A 17500-nucleotide genomic window follows, 5' to 3' on the forward strand; every position below is an offset into this window, starting at 1 on the left:
AAAAAATATAGTCTAAGCTTACGGTGGATAAAAAAAAAAAAATAACCACCCCTCCATTATTTAATCACAACCAGGAAGGAGACCTGGATGAACTTAAAGCTGGGAGGAAGCTAGACTTATTAAAGGGAAAATGCACCCTGAGCTGAGGAGAGCAGCTGCTTGGAGATCTCTGTAAGAAGGACTTCTGAGGTGGGGAAATAAATGGAGATCTCCGTAAGAAGGACTTCTGAGGTGGGGAACTAAATGAAAGGTTAGGGCCTGTGGGGAAACTAATAAGGCTGCTCTCTATGAGAAGCTCATGTAGCCCAGGGCATCATCTGACATATGAAACACTCGGATCGGCCAGCAGTTCTTTGGTTTTGTTGCCATCCTGTCTCAAAACCTGTCGGCTGCGAAATGAAGTAAAGCAGATACACACTGATTGAATCCCTAAGCATTACGGTATATGACATTAATTACATTCAATTAATTCTTATTCTGAATTATTATTCAGAGAGAGACTTGCCTGTTAGCATGTGAAGCCATTTTACGATCATGAAAACCGCAAAACTTGTCAATCAACTTGTCAATCATTCATTTGTAGGGATGCACGATATATCGGCAATATATCGGTATCGGTCCGATGTAGCGATGTTAATATCGGTTATCGGGCATCAGCCAAAAGTTTCACATTGAGAGGAAACAATAAAATAAATAAATAAATAAATAAATCTATGATTTATTGGCTTTTGCAAATGTTTTGGAAATAAAGAGATCAATTACTTTTTTTAAACTCACAGTGTTCACATGTGTTTTTCAGTATGTACACAATTTGATGATCAACATCGGTTATCGGTATCGGTCAAAATGTTCATATCGGTGCATCCCTAAAACATTTGAATATATTTGATGCAGCATCCTACCTCAAATCTCTGGTTGCTGACTTTCTTGCCTTTCTTGTTCCAGACAATCTTGGGCTGGGGCTCTCCGCTGGCCTGGCACACGAAGGAAGCCACTCCCCCCTGGACTCCTGTTTGGTCTTCTGGGGTTCGCGTGAATTTGGGGGGTGCTGCATGGGAAAGATGTGTTCAAATTTAATTTGGTTTAATTTCTCATCATTATGTGTTTTTATATAAATATAATATATGTATATTTTTTTATATAATATTCATTTTATGCCTTTCGATTGTATTCGTTGGCATGGAAGGCTGACCAAATCACATTTGCCCCACAAATGAAGTTCTATCGGAGGGTTCAGTCAGGACGACTAGAATCTGTACATTCGTACTTCCATAGTTCACTTCTCATTGCATCTGCCTTCATATCTTGCACACAAGCTCAAAAAAGCGTCACTTCCGGGCATCACTTGAATACGGCTGTTTGTCAGCTGGTCTCGTGTATCCAATGGCATAGCGACACATCTTCACACACCTCCAATGTAAGCCAATCACATGGCTGCTGTCCTTATAAATGTCTCTTTCTATCCACTTCAACCTGCTCAAATCCAGCATCTGCTGCTGTCATGGCGCACGCCTCCACCTCCCCATCTCCGCTCAGTCTTCGCAGACTCATCAGTCTCAGGAGAGTCATCACCGCCACCACCAGTATCTCGACTCCACAGGGGGGGGGGGGGGGGGATATATCTGGCTGCTGCTCAGGGCTGACGCCGTTCGATCTCAATATCCCCCTGTAGTGTCTGAGCGCCAAACTCTATTATCAACACTTGATTCTCATCATACATTCTGTCATGCATCCTTCACTCTGCTATTGTAAGAAACATTATTTTATGCATTCACTCGTCTCTCCTGATTGAACTAGTGTATTCATGAGACATCTTTGATATGTCTCATGTCTGCACATACATGTACATGTATGGATTCTGTCATGGATCATCATGTCTCATCTGCTGCAGGTTGGAAACCATTATGTTTGGTATTTCTGTTCTATAAAAACAACAACAGTTTGTGTGTGAGAGGGAGATGCCGTACTTGTGAGTGCAGCCCTATTCGTGATAGAGAGCAAACAGGAACAGAGAAAGTGGATGAGATGAAAAGGGATGAGAGAGTAAGAGAGAGAGAGAGAGAGAGAGAGACACACACACACACACACACACACACACACACACACACACACACACACACACACAGAAAGGAAAATGATGCGGTCATAGTTCCAAACATCCAAATCCAAATAGATCAGAACATTGTTGAACACTGTGGCTGGTAGCGTGTGCCTGGAAATGTGTGTGTTAGCCTGTCAGTGTGTGTGTGTGTGTGTGTGTGTGTGTGTGTGTGTGTGCACACACAAATATACCTAGGAGTGTGTTCCAACTTAATTGGGAGTCTCTCCTATCCGTGTGTCTTCCAGTGTGTGTGTTTGTGCATGTAGGTGTGTGTGTGTGTGTGTGTGTGTGTGTGTGTGTGTGTGTGTGTGTGTGTGTGTGTGTGTGTGTGTGTGTGAGCGTGTGTGTGTGTGCACGGTCCACCATGTTTTCCCTCTGTCCCGTACTGTACCACCAAAGAAGCTTAATATTTCTGTGCCATAAAGGACTTAGGAAGACTTACTCCTGACATGACCACTAAAGCCCCTCGTTCCGGGGACGCCAACAATATCATAACCGCGGCCTCCGCTGGATTGTGACATCATGACATCAAAAAGATTCACCATGTCAGTCACGGCACGTCACCGCCAGCTCGCCTAATGGCATTCCAGCCAAAGCAGAAAATCCCTACTTAAGGGCTTACCGCCAACCGCCCTGACAAAGGGAGAGAAATTGCTTTTTGCCGTTTAAAAGGAGGGAGGGAGAAAAGCTAAGCTTCTCAGAGAGGAGAGAAACAGAGAGAGAGAGAGGGATAGAGAGAGAGAGTGGGTAGAACAGAATGAACAGACAGAACATAAGAGTGAGTGAGACGGACGGAGAGAGAGAGAGAGAGAGAGAGGGAGAGAGAAATGGAGGGGGAGGAGGTAAGAGGAAAGAAAGGGAAAGAATGAACAAGGTAATGGGGTGAGAGAGGAAGAGAGAGCCGGAGATAGACAGTATGAGAGAGAGAGAGAGAGAGACAGTAGAAAGAGCGAGAGAGAGAGAGAGAGAGAGAGAGAGAGAGAGAGAGAGAGAGAGATTTAGCCAAACATGGGCACAGAGCACCAAACTGTCCAATCACTTCTTGCCCCAGGCCAAATCTACTTGAATGACTGAATGAAGATCTGTGTGTGTGTGTGTGTGTGTGTGTGTGTGTGTGCGTGCGTGCGTGTGTGTGTGTGTGTGAGACTGTGCATATCTGCATATCTTATGTATTTGCATGAATACCACAATTCATAAGCGCCGTGTGTTGTATGTCTGTGAGACGCATGAGGCCGTGAGTGACAGAGTGAGTGCATGAGTGAGTAAGCAAATGTGTGTGTGCCCAGCCGAGAGAGAGAGAGAGAGAGAGAGGGAGAGAGGGAGAGAGAGAGAGAGAGGGAGAGAGAGAGAGAATGAGGAGTGGGAGAATCACTCTCATAATCCTCTTGCTAATCTCTCGCCCACAAAACAAATGAAAAGTGTAAAGCCAGCCGAGCCATGCTAACAGGCAAGGTAGATCTTTCATTCAATTGCTTTTTTTTCCTCCCCGCGGCCTCTCTATCACTCTAACCACCTTCCCTCTCTCCACATATCTTATGTTTCATTCTGTCTTACTTTCCCTGCTCTCTCTCTCTCTCTCTCATTCTCCCCGTTATCTCTCGACCCTCTCCCAATCCCCCCTCACCCCTCCACAGTTGCACTCCTTGCTCCCCCTTTCATCCTTCTCCTTCTTTCTCTTTCTCCGTCTCCTCCCTCTATCTCTGGGGCGTTATGTAAGCCTTCCTGTCACATTGACTGACTTAATGAGGGGGGGGGGGGGTGGATGCAACCGTATGCTCCTCTCTTCTCTCCGCCTGCTCTCTCTCTCCATTCTGCTTCCTGCTTATTTCTCTCCATCCTTCTCTCCACCACTTTCTTTTCTCCGTTACACCCAGCTCGTATCGCCGTTCGTGAAGCCAATGCGGAAGTGTCTTAAACCTGCATTCTTTCGAATGGCCTGCAGGGTGCGACTACACTGGCTGCAAAAAAGAAGTCAGACTGTATGAAATCAATGGGAAAATCATCTTAGTTCTCACTGGATTTATGGCTTCAGTAAACACTTTCCTAATGAGTTGATGGTCTCAATCCACAGTTTCAAGTCTTCTTCAATACAGCCTGATGTTAATTTAGTTAATTACGGTCACATTTCGAGTGAAATAGACAATACAGCAGACTATGTTTTGGGGTGTGATTGACAGGTTGCCTGTCCAGTGTAGTTGTGGGAGGAGGGGTTGCAGTTGGATGGGCTGAGGATCGCATCTCTGCTTTTCGCGGACAATGTGGTCCTGATGGCATCATCGGTCTGGGACCTTCAGCACTCGCTGGTTGGTTCACAGCCGAGTGTGAAGTGGCTGGGATGAGGATCAGCATCTCTAAGTCTGAGGCCGTGCTGCTCAGGAGGAAACCGGTGGACTGTCTACTCATAGACAGTCTTTGGAGTCCTAAGCTCAAGTGAAGGAGTTCAAGTATCTCAGGGTCTTGTTCTCGAGTGACAACGGGGCAGGAGATGTGCCGCAGAATCAGAGCAGCGGGAGTGGTATTGCGTTTGCTTTACCACACCAAAAGAGCTGAGCCAGAAGGCAAAGCTCTTGATCTACCGGTCGATCCTACCCTCACCTATGGTCATGAAGGATGCATCATGACCGAAAGAACAAGATCACGGATACAAGCGGCCAAAATGAGTTTTCTCAGGAGGGTGGCTGGCATCTCCCATAGGGATAAGGTGAGAAGCACAACAATCCGTGAGGGACTCGGGAGTAGAGCCGCTGCTCCTTTTGGTAGAAAGGAGCTAGTTGAGGTGGTTCAGGCATCTGGTAAGGATGCCACCTGGTCGCCTCCCTAGGGAGGTGCTCCAGGCATGTCCAGCTGGGAGGAGACCACGGGGCAGATGGAGGGCTAGTTGGAGAGATTATATCTCCACGCTGGCCTGGGAACGCCTCGGGATCCCCCAGTCAGAGCTGGCTAATGTGGCCAGAGAAAGGGGAGTTTGGGGTCCCCTGGTGGAAGTGCTACCTCCGTGCTCCGATTGCGGATAAGCGGTTGAAGATGGATGGATGGATGGTATTGTATTTTTAGCACTCTACCCACCATTCTTCTCTCCTCCTTTCTCCCAAGATCATCAAGTCTTGGCTCTGGAATCATTAGTCATGCTGCTTGGTAGGATTATGCTTTCGACATTTGGCGTGTGTGGGGGGGGGGGGGGGGGGGGGGGGGGAGCGGGGCTCCAGCAATAAAGGGCACTGGGATATTTTGGGGGAGGGGTGTAATATGGTTATTATTGGATGGATACCATGCACAAACCAAAGACAGACACAGAAGAATCCTCAACATATCCCAAGGTGGAAGAGAGGGATAACGAACGAGTGGGAGGGAAGTCCACAGGGAGATGGAGATTTAGACAGAATTAGACGGTGCCAATCTTTTCTTTCCCTGTTAGTGTGTGCTACATACAGTAATGTCTCCGCACAGTGGGATCCGATCTACGCAACAGATGGCACTCCCCTTTCCCGGACCCCTTGCGGGTCGCGGCGAAAGACGTGTGATCAACTTTGATGCCGGCGTTAAAGATCTTTCTTTTTGCCGTTCGATCTTTTGAAATGGTTGAAAAATAATAGGGCTGCCGGTTGGAGAAAGTGTGACAGTGTTATGGTAGAAAACACAATGACGACGCCCTCAAGTTTCCCCGGCAATAATTTGATCGTATTTCACACGAACACATCACTGAGTTTCTAACTCAAAATTGGACTGTTTGTGATTCCTGCCAACTGGAAGATTGGGATCGTAACCACACATAATTATAAACATCGCTTCTTTGGATAAAGCGCCTCTCAAAGGAGCTGGGACATCGTGATGGGGGTGTCCTGGGTCACCATGAGGAGGAGATTGAGGCCTTTCAAAAGGAGAAGTGGCCAGGACAAAACGAAACTAATGGGAATGTGTAGGAGAGTGGCTGGCAGATGCTGCCTTAACCTGGGGGGGGGGGTAGAGTTTACAAGAACAGATGCTAGCAGCACAGAGCCTTCAGGGAATATAGGATGATAGTATATCAAGATGAGGGGAAGCGTATAGCACAAAAATGAAACCGAGGAACGGAGAGTGCGTTTTGGGGGCAGAGAGAAGAGAGCTAGAGATGGAGGTCCGAGGCTGTGAGGGGCCAACGTAGAGAGCTGGGAAAATGTGCTGACTCAGGGCTTCCCATCCGTTTTCATGTCCAACAACCGCTAGATCAATATATGTGCTGAGCCACAGCCACAGCAGGTGCAGGAGATAACAGCTGGGAGAAGCACCACCTGATCGGAAATTCTTGCATTCTGTGCTAAACTTTGTGTGACTGAAATAATAATGAGATTGAACTATTTTTACTTTGGGGAGCCGCTGTGCTCAGAGATTTGAACTCCTTACTCCATTCCCACACAGATTAAATCACTTGGCTGATCCGGGGCGGAACCGCAGACGGGCCTATCCAAACACATCAAATCAATGAATGGCAGTGAAGTCGGCAGCGTGAAACAGAACGGCCCATGTGGTGCTGCAGGTATTGAACTAAGAAACGGGGGAAGAAGGCCCGCTGAGGCGCTACTTCACTAAACAGCCATGTGGTGCTGCAGGTATTGAACTAAGAAACGGGGGAAGAAGGCCCGCTGAGACGCTACTTTACTAAACAGCCATGTGGTGCTGCAGGTATTGAGCTAAGAAACGGGGGAAGAAGGCCCGCTGAGACGCTACTTTACTAAACAGCCATGTGGTGCTGCAGGTATTGAACTAAGAAACGGGGGAAGAAGGCCCGCTGAGACGCTACTTTACTAAACAGCCATGTGGTGCTGCAGGTATTGAACTAAGAAACGGGGGAAGAAGGCCCGCTGAGACGCTACTTTACTAAACAGCCATGTGGTGCTGCAGGTATTGAACTAAGAAACTGGGGAAGAAGGCCTGCTGAGACGCTACTTTACTAAACAGCCATGTGGTGCTGCAGGTATTGAACTAAGAAACGGGGGAAGAAGACCTGCTGAGACGCTACTTTACTAAACAGCCATGTGGTGCTGCAGGTATTGAACTAAGAAACGGGGGAAGAAGGCCTGCTGAGACGCTACTTTACTAAACAGCCATGTGGTGCTGCAGGTATTGAGCTAAGAAACGGGGGAAGAAGACCTGCTGAGACGCTACTTTACTAAACAGCCATGTGGTGCTGCAGGTATTGAACTAAGAAACGGGGGAAGAAGACCTGCTGAGACGCTACTTTACTAAACAGCCATGTGGTGCTGCAGGTATTGAACTAAGAAACGGGGGAAGAAGGCCTGCTGAGACGCTACTTTACTAAACAGCCATGTGGTGCTGCAGGTATTGAACTAAGAAACGGGGGAAGAAGGCCTGCTGAGACGCTACTTTACTAAACAGCCATGTGGTGCTGCAGGTATTGAACTAAGAAACGGGGGAAGAAGGCCCGCTGAGACGCTACTTTACTAAACAGCCATGTGGTGCTGCAGGTATTGAACTAAGAAACGGGGGAAGAAGGCCCGCTGAGGCGCTACTTCACTAAACAGCCATGTGGTGCTGCAGGTATTGAACTAAGAAACGGGGGAAGAAGGCCCGCTGAGACGCTACTTTACTAAACAGCCATGTGGTGCTGCAGGTATTGAGCTAAGAAACGGGGGAAGAAGGCCCGCTGAGACGCTACTTTACTAAACAGCCATGTGGTGCTGCAGGTATTGAACTAAGAAACGGGGGAAGAAGGCCCGCTGAGACGCTACTTTACTAAACAGCCATGTGGTGCTGCAGGTATTGAACTAAGAAACGGGGGAAGAAGGCCCGCTGAGACGCTACTTTACTAAACAGCCATGTGGTGCTGCAGGTATTGAACTAAGAAACTGGGGAAGAAGGCCTGCTGAGACGCTACTTTACTAAACAGCCATGTGGTGCTGCAGGTATTGAACTAAGAAACGGGGGAAGAAGACCTGCTGAGACGCTACTTTACTAAACAGCCATGTGGTGCTGCAGGTATTGAACTAAGAAACGGGGGAAGAAGGCCTGCTGAGACGCTACTTTACTAAACAGCCATGTGGTGCTGCAGGTATTGAACTAAGAAACGGGGGAAGAAGGCCTGCTGAGACGCTACTTTACTAAACAGCCATGTGGTGCTGCAGGTATTGAACTAAGAAACGGGGGAAGAAGGCCCGCTGAGACGCTACTTTACTAAACAGCCATGTGGTGCTGCAGGTATTGAACTAAGAAACGGGGGAAGAAGGCCCGCTGAGACGCTACTTTACTAAACAGCCATGTGGTGCTGCAGGTATTGAACTAAGAAACGGGGGAAGAAGACCTGCTGAGACGCTACTTTACTAAACAGCCATGTGGTGCTGCAGGTATTGAACTAAGAAACGGGGGAAGAAGGCCCGCTGAGACGCTACTTTACTAAACAGCCATGTGGTGCTGCAGGTATTGAACTAAGAAACGGGGGAAGAAGGCCCGCTGAGACGCTACTTTACTAAACAGCCATGTGGTGCTGCAGGTATTGAACTAAGAAACGGGGGAAGAAGGCCTGCTGAGACGCTACTTTACTAAACAGCCATGTGGTGCTGCAGGTATTGAACTAAGAAACTGGGGAAGAAGGCCTGCTGAGACGCTACTTTACTAAACAGCCATGTGGTGCTGCAGGTATTGAACTAAGAAACTGGGGAAGAAGGCCCGCTGAGACGCTACTTTACTAAACAGCCATGTGGTGCTGCAGGTATTGAACTAAGAAACGGGGGAAGAAGGCCTGCTGAGACGCTACTTTACTAAACAGCCATGTGGTGCTGCAGGTATTGAACTAAGAAACGGGGGAAGAAGACCTGCTAAGACGCTACTTTACTAAACAGCCATGTGGTGCTGCAGGTATTGAACTAAGAAACGGGGGAAGAAGGCCCGCTGAGACGCTACATTAGGCATATAACCGAGCTCCATTCGCTAAACGTGAAGCCTTAAACCTGCATTCTTTCTAATGGTCAGCAGGGGGCAACTCCACTAGCCCCAAAAATAAGTCAGATTGTATGGAAGTTAATGGCAAAATGATTTCTCACTTGATTTATGACCTCGGTGAACACTCAGTTCACAATGAGTTTATGGTCTCAGTCTCTAGTTTGAAGTCTTCTTCAATACAGTACGATGTTCATTTTCGAAATTATGGTCCCATTTCGAGTAAAATAGATGCTTTGGGGGCGTGATTAACAGGCCGCCTGTCCAGCAGTCGCGGACCAGTGCTGCGCCTCTTTACATTACATCTTTAAATGTACGTCACTTCTGGCTTCAAATAACCAATATGAAAATGCAGAAACTCCAAGCTTCAAAAGTGGAGTCCACAAACCAATGGGTGATGTCACCGTAGCTACGTAGCTATGGCTATTTGTTATGTGGTCTAGTATGCAAAAACCCAAGACAGGGAATGAGCAGGAGCAAGCTGAGCTTCCATAAGGAAAAGAGACTGGTTTAAGGGAGCAGATGGGGGAGCCCAGATGCTAATGGTAGCTAACCCTGCGGGTGTGTGTACGTGCGCGCGCGCGCGTGTGTGTGTGTGTGTGTGTGTGTGTGTGTGCGCGCGTGTGTGCATGCGCGCGTGTCTGTGAGAAAGTTGAATGTTCGGGTAGTTCTGCCCACAGTCCGAATAGTGGAGCATCCCTCTGAGGAGGAATGGGATAAATGGTTATTGAACCTCCCAATCAGATCGATATTAGCATCCCCTTCGGAGACCTTCGCAGATGATGCTGGCTATGTGTGTGTGTGTGCATGTGTGTGTGTGTGTGTGTGTGTGTGTGTGTGTGTGTGTGTGTGTGTGTGAAAGCGAGAGAGAGAGTGCGTGTTAAGTTTGTACAGAATCTAAAAAGGCTGCTCAGGATGTCGGTGCAATTTGCCAAGCATCTGTGCCTGTTCTTCAGTTGTGTGTGTGTGTGTGTGTGTGTGTGTGTGTGTGTGTGTGTGTGTGCGTGTGCGTGTGCGCGTGTGCGTGTGCGTGTGTGTGTGTGCGTGTGTGTGTGTGTGCGTGTGTGTATATGTGTGTGTGTGTGCATGTGTGTGCATGTGCGTGTGTGTGTGTGTGTGTGTGCGTGTGTGCGTGCGTGTGTGTGTGTGTTCATGCAGATAGCTGGGCAGGCACTGACTAATTACAGTCCTTGCCAGTGAGCCATCCAGCTGCATAGTGTTGTATGGTGGTGGGCGGTTAGCTGATGATTCCCCAAATGAGAAAGGAGCCAGGCTTGTCAGATAAGTGGAGGAACAGCGCCAAAATCGGGGGCCCGGGCCAGGACCATGATAGGCAGCCTCCCAGAGTGGGCGGGGCCCGAGCCAGGACCATGATAGATAGCATCCAGAGTGGGCGGGGCCCGAGCCAGGACCATGATAGATAGCATCCAGAGTGGGCGGGGCCCGAGCCAGGACCATGATAGCCAGCCTCCAGAGTGGGCGGGGCCCGAACCAGGACCATGATAGATAGCATCCAGAGTGGGCGGGGCCCGAACCAGGACCATGATAGATAGCATCCAGAGTGGGCGGGGCCCAAGCCAGGACCATGATAGCCAGCCTCCAGAGTGGGCGGGGCCCGGACCAGGACCATGATAGATAGCATCCAGAGTGGGCGGGGCCCAAGCCAGGACCATGATAGCCAGCCTCCCAGAGTGGGCGGGGCCCAAGCCAGGACCATGATAGCCAGCCTCCAGAGTGGGCGGGGCCCAAGCCAGGACCATGATAGCCAGCCTCCCAGAGTGGGCGGGGCCCGAGCCAGGACCATGATAGCCAGCCTCCCAGAGTGGGCGGGCAGACTTTCAAACACATTAACATCAAACCAGCACATTACGGGCCAATTATCAGCTGCTCGTCTTTTGTCCTGGAAATGAAATTGGATTGTTGGGAGCTATAAACACAGAGAGACAGCTAGCAGCCTTCTGCAGCACACACAAGTGCTAATTAGAAAACATGATGAAATGGGGCTATTTCAAGATAAAAAAAATTCAATTAAGACACAATTGAATGCCACATTCAAACGACACATTCTAGATAAACAATGATTTCAAATCTCACACAGGGTTTAAGGGTCCGTCGATCGGCAGCGGTGCCTCAACTAAATCGCGACTGTTAAATTACGTTTGTTCAAACGCTGTTTTGTTGCACATAAAACTGTCCCTGAGTTATTTGTGGCCAGTCCTTGGTAAATGTATGGCATAGCTTGCTTTGTCTTTACCCAGCAGCAGATCCTGATAGCAGTTTTACACTGATTCTATATGATAAAATGCACATTATTTCTAATGTAAATCGTAATGCATGTCCAATTAGAACGCCACTTACGCACCATATCTGCCCCAGGGTCTGGCTATAGTGCCTAGTTAATCAGGGTTAATTTGTTAGAAACACAAGGGGAGGAATTAATCAAACAGGGTCTCCTTTTATACGCAGGTCATTAGAAACACATGGGCTACCCACTGGGTGCTTTACTTTACTGGGTCAGCGCTGGCTTCCCATCAAAATGAATAGAGGGTGTTCTCAGCGCTCGTCGTCGCGCATTACTCGCAGATGGCTGCTCGGCTAAGTTGGAGCTAAGCTAAAATGCTATCAGGGCCTCCGCTATTCACAGACGGGTGCACCTGCTAAGCTAGCGCTACGCTAACGCCGGTCAGATTCCATTGCTCACGGATGGGCGCACAGCTATGCTAGCCGCTAATGGCCTCGCTGCTCTGGGCCAAGTGCTCCAGCGGCACACTATAGGATGCTCCAGCAGCAGGAAGGCCGGCCTTCTGTCTCATCAGCGCGGGCTGTCTTCCTCGTCCTCGCCAGCCTAAATCCGCTCCGCTTATGGATTGACATTAATTGGTAATGATGGAAAACTCGCGGAAGGACTCGCGCGCAACAAGGTCACTGTGCCACAAATTCGATGAAAATGGGGCTACAGCATTCCAAGGCACAGCATAGTCTTAATAACACACACGTTAACCTTTCCATCCAGTGAGAACAATATGCACGGTACAAGGCTTCTGTCAGCAGATACTGTACTTGTGATTGGCATTTTAATTTTGGGTGTGCTACACTAGCTCTGAACACTTTCACGGTTTGACCTACTGCTGTCAGCTTCTGTGGAGAGATGGGAGGGTTGGCGAGCACCTGAACACCTAGAGATGTGTTACGATTTCATTTGATGGGAAATATAGGGTACCATACATTATTTATTTTAGATAACGACGACCCAAATCAGTTGATTTTCAAAGCTAGATTTTGACCAATGGTTCAATGGCGGCCTGTCGGTCCTCCCTTCCCAGTCCACAGTAGAAGTCACCCAGTATTTCCATCCCATTGTGAACTGCCAGGAGCAGATATTGACATTTTGCACGGGCTATCATGTCACCCGGATCTTGCCATTTCTTTGCACTTCCACTGCGTCAGGCAATATCAGTTAATCACGGAGAAGAAACACAATCCGTCTAAGAAAATAACACTGCGTGGCTCCGTTTCACACCCCCAAACTAATCCGCAGGGCAGTGACCTTTGACCCCCCGGTGACCCCGCCTCTTCATCTCATTCCAAAGACTCATGCCTTCACCTCATCCATCAGCAGCCGTGACGCCTGCACGACACCAGATATATACTTACCATACTGTAATCTCTCGTCTAATCTGAACACCACACGAGCTTACATACATATACGCAAACAAATTAGAATAGAAACACACACAAGCGTGCACACATGCACGCGTGCGCCAACACACACATACACACAAACATGCACGCACTTCTGCCTAATCTTCTCCTCCAGATTGCAAGTTCTCTGCCTTCTTTATCCTGACATGCCCTTACTAAACATGGTGTCAGCTTTTGCCCGGCAAAGGTATATATCTTTTCATAGCGTATCAAATGCATCCAGCATGCTATAAAAGCTGCTTAGTGTGCAGGTATGGGGCCTTGAACAATAGAGTAATAGTAGGCTATATGTCAGACGGTAACCACCACATATTTCACATAGTCTTAAATTGAAGAAAAATAGAAGAAGAAAAAAGATGACTGAAAATACTGTACGCTGCCAAAATAGGACAAGCAGAATCTAAATTCATAATGAAATAAATAAAAAACTCAAGCAATACAGACCCTTGACTGACAGGGTTTTTCCTGGCTCAGAATGGGCATAACGCGTAAACACAGAACGTATGGATAAAGTGTTTTTAAAGAACCCAGAGTTTCAGACTTTCAACATATTTTTTTTGACTCAACTGTCAATCACAGCAATTGATGTGTTCATGTCAGAAGCTAATTTCTGAACAATGGACCATGGTCTGAAAACATAAAAGGCACAATATTGCTCAGCGAAACTTTGCCATTGATATGCATGGTTGCAATGACTGGATATAGTATACTGTAGGTTCACAAAAATATAATTCACGTGTGAATTAATCGCACAGAAGAAGAAAAAAATGCTTCCAGTGTGTAACGGCCTTTAGGCTAAAACTTTGTTGGGAAGGGGGGGTCTCTGTTATTGTGGGGGCCTTACCCAACCACCTTTCAGATCCCAGTCAGCCTATCATACCTCAAGGCGGTGTGGTGAAACACTGACACGTCAATTACTCATCGCATAAAGCCATATATCCATATTGCCAGTGTCGTGCAGAAGTCTAATATCTCAAGTACGAAAAGGTCATTTTCTTTTTCACTAACTGAGGAGGGGGGGGGGGGATTTTTACTACTGATGTGCATGACATTTTTATATCAGTGCTTTGGCTTGGTCAGAGCTACGATGCAGGCCGAGGTGAAGTGTCACGTTACCTTAGCTTCCCTGGGCAGAATCCTAAACCGCTCTCGATGGGGTTTGCACAGTCTGCCTACGAATGCTGCAATACAACAACACTTTTATTACCAGAGCCTCTGAAAAACGAGCTGGTTTGTTGTGTTCTGTTGCGCACACAGGAGGAGTTCCTATTTCCAGAAGTGGAAAGTAACTAAGTACATTTACTCAAGTACTATACTTAAGTACAATTTTGAGGTACTTGTACTTGAGTGTTCCCATTTTATGCTACTTGTACTTATTACAGTATACTCCCCAACATTTTAGAGGGAAATGTACTTTTTACTCTGTTCCATTTATTTCACAGCTATAGTTACTACTTTCCAGATCAATATTTTAGATTTACATTTGATCGTCTTTATAAAATAACTATAAAATATCATTGTCATTGATTAGACTACCAAAAAGTACAGTACAGCTAAATTGTTAACATTGACTTCACTTTGACAACTTTAAAATGCTGCTTATATGTACAGGTATGTCTATAAATCAGTGTCAATATTCCAATAATTGTGAAAAATAAAACTCTCTAAATGGGGACAGTTTTCATAATGAGTGTGTTTACTTTGATACTCCAAGTACATTTTGCTGCCAGTACTTACGTATTTAAGTACAAGATTTTGAATGCAGGACTTTTACTTGTAATGGAGCATCTTTCCTGTTGTATTGTTTCAGCTCACCCTGGATGAGGCGCGCGGCGAGAGCAGCAGTTTACTCACCGCTAACACGGAGCGCTATCACGGAGCACTGGCCTAGTTTTCCACGGGATCAGGGCATTATTCTTAATCCAGCAGATAGATGTCGTATGCACACGCGCGCGCGGAGGGGCAAAGATGGAGGCAGAGAGAGAGAGAGGAGAGAGAGAGGGAGACAAAGTGTGTGAGTGTGCAAACACACATTTAGCAAATATTCGCGGCACACATGCGAGGAGAAGTGCGCTGTTTGCATTGTCACACTAGCGCTTACAGTAGTAGATGGAGATGGCACATATGGTGTGCGATCACGCAATGCTTCCAGCTCCACACATGGGACACTGTTCCCTCTCGTTGTCTCTTAATACCCTCAGGTCCACTGTGTGTGGGCGCGTGATGATCAGTGAAGACTAAAACGTGTGGAACAAGTGTGAAAGACGTGAGAAATGGCTGAAGATGAAGATCTCTCTGTCCAGAGGACACAGCGGCGTCAAATTGGATTCTGGCCTAGTTGTGATACCCCCCGCTATGCTTAAAATATTCTGTTCATTAAGTTTCATTGAAGATAAGTGCAAGTCAGAACACTTTTTCCCCTCCGGATTTTACCCCCGTTTTCTCCCCAATTGTACTTGGTCACTTCCCCTCCCCCCGAACAGGCGCCCCGACCGACCAGAGGAGGCGCTAGTGCAGCAACCAGGACTCATACGTCATACGGCTTCCCACCCGCAGACACGGCCAATTGTGCCTGTATGGACGCCCAACCTAGGCGCAGGTAACACGGTGGGCTCGAACGTGCGACCCTCATGTTATTAGGCAGGGAATCTACTGCTGCACTGCACGGACACCGGTAAGAGCAATTTTAGAGGGTGTTTATCATTTCAAAACACACACACACACAAGTGGCAGGTGCCATAGATGCCAGCTTCCGGAGGTTCCATTTGAACTCGCAACATTCAAAATCTCAGAGTCTGCTATCGAGTCTGCTGATATGAAAAGAGGCACTCCGTGTCATACATGAAGAGACGTGTCATACACACGAAGAGACGTGTCATACACACGAAGAGACGTGTCATACACACGAAGAGACGTGTCATACATGAAGAGACGTGTCATACATGAAGAGACGTGTCATACACACGAAGAGACGTGTCATACACACGAAGAGACGTGTCATACATGAAGAGACGTGTCATACACATGAAGAGACGTGTCATACACACGAAGAGACGTGTCATACATGAAGAGACGTGTCATACATGAAGAGACGTGTCATACACATGAAGAGACGTGTCATACATGAAGAGACGTGTCATACACACGAAGAGACGTGTCATACACACGAAGAGACGTGTCATACATGAAGAGACGTGTCATACACATGAAGAGACGTGTCATACACACGAAGAGACGTGTCATACATGAAGAGACGTGTCATACACACGAAGAGACGTGTCATACACACGAAGAGACGTGTCATACATGAAGAGACGTGTCATACACACGAAGAGACGTGTCATACATGAAGAGACGTGTCATACATGAAGAGACGTGTCATACATGAAGAGACGTGTCATACATGAAGAGACGTGTCATACACACGAAGAGACGTGTCATACACACGAAGAGACGTGTCATACATGAAGAGACGTGACATACACACGAAGAGACGTGTCATACACACGAAGAGACGTGTCATACATGAAGAGACGTGTCATACACACGAAGAGACGTGTCATACATGAAGAGACGTGTCATACACACGAAGAGACGTGTCATACATGAAGAGACGGCGAAAGAAAAGAACAGCCTTTCCTCCCTTCCCTTTCCCCTCCATCCCTCCCTTCTCACTCGATTGCACAGATGTGTCTGAAGAGCATCGGCGAATGAGGCCAGGGAGAGAGAGGGAGAGAGAGAGGAGGGAAAAGCGAGCATCCTCCTCTCTCCACCCCTCGCCTCTCCTCTCGCCACGCCGTGCAGAGGCGGCGCGCGGGAGGCGGGAGCACGGGGCGTTTTGATGGATGACTGGGCCTTTTACTGGGCGACCCTGGAACTTACCCAGGGGACGAGAGGGCAGGAGGCTGAAAGGAAAACAAGAGTGGTTTGTGTGTGCTGTGTGTGACCGTGTGCTCTTAAAACATAACAGGACAGGCATGGCTGCCTCAGCCCATCCCCATGTGTGTGTGTGTGTGTGTGTGTGTGTGTGTGTGTGTGTGTGTGTGTGTGTGTGTGTGTGTGTGTGTGTGTGTGCGTGTGCGTGTGCGTGTGTGTGTGCATGTGTGTGTGTGTGTGTGTGCGTGTGCATGCATGCTTGTGCACGTGCATGCGCGTGTGTGTGTTTTACAGAGCTACTCTGACCAGGAGGTAGTGGTCATATACAGTCTATTCAGCACCACACATAGCTCGGAGCTATGTTGCACTTTTTCCTTTGGACAGAATAGACCATCCACATAGCGTTTTATCTATGTGACATTACATCATTAATGTAGCTTCTGTCCAAAGCAGCCTATAGTGAATATTATACAGTCCAACCCACTGTATGTCCTCATCAGTTATGCCTTTAATAGGCATAAGTAGCATTTTGGAGAATCTTTTTTAAGCGTATTAATGATTTTGTTGTAAGACACCAGACCAGTAGAGATAACACACAGGCTTCAATAAATTGCGTCCCAATGCGTAAAACTTCATTAAAGTGTAACTTACCCCCAAAACACTTTTTTTCAGCTTTTAACCAATATGACTTTTGGGGTGGTGTGTGAAGAATTATGGTCAAAATTTCCACATGTGAGACCAAACTGTTACCATTGTACCATTTGTATCATTTTCAGCAGCATAAGTTCCCTCTATGGGTTGAACACTGCTTTTTCTTGTGCCCTCAAATGAATGGGATATTTGGTACATCGTGACGTCACGGTGGGTTTAGCACGCGCCCCACTCATGTGA

General features: G+C 47.4%; 1 protein-coding gene across 1 annotated transcript in view; it reads right to left on the reverse strand.

Annotated features, from left to right (window-relative positions):
* ptprdb (protein tyrosine phosphatase receptor type Db) overlaps nt 1–17500 on the reverse strand; it is a gene marked incomplete at both ends in the record, with an annotated part of 95410 nt that overhangs the window by 75022 nt on the left and 2888 nt on the right. Inside the window, one exon of the mRNA XM_083635095.1 lies at nt 903–1048. Coding sequence (XP_083491221.1) covers nt 903–1048 — 146 coding nt within the window. The remainder of the gene's footprint in view (nt 1–902; nt 1049–17500) is intronic.

Source organism: Poromitra crassiceps (genome assembly GCF_964638095.1).
Source record: "Poromitra crassiceps genome assembly, chromosome: 4".
Classification (NCBI taxonomy): Eukaryota; Metazoa; Chordata; class Actinopteri; order Beryciformes; family Melamphaidae; genus Poromitra; species Poromitra crassiceps.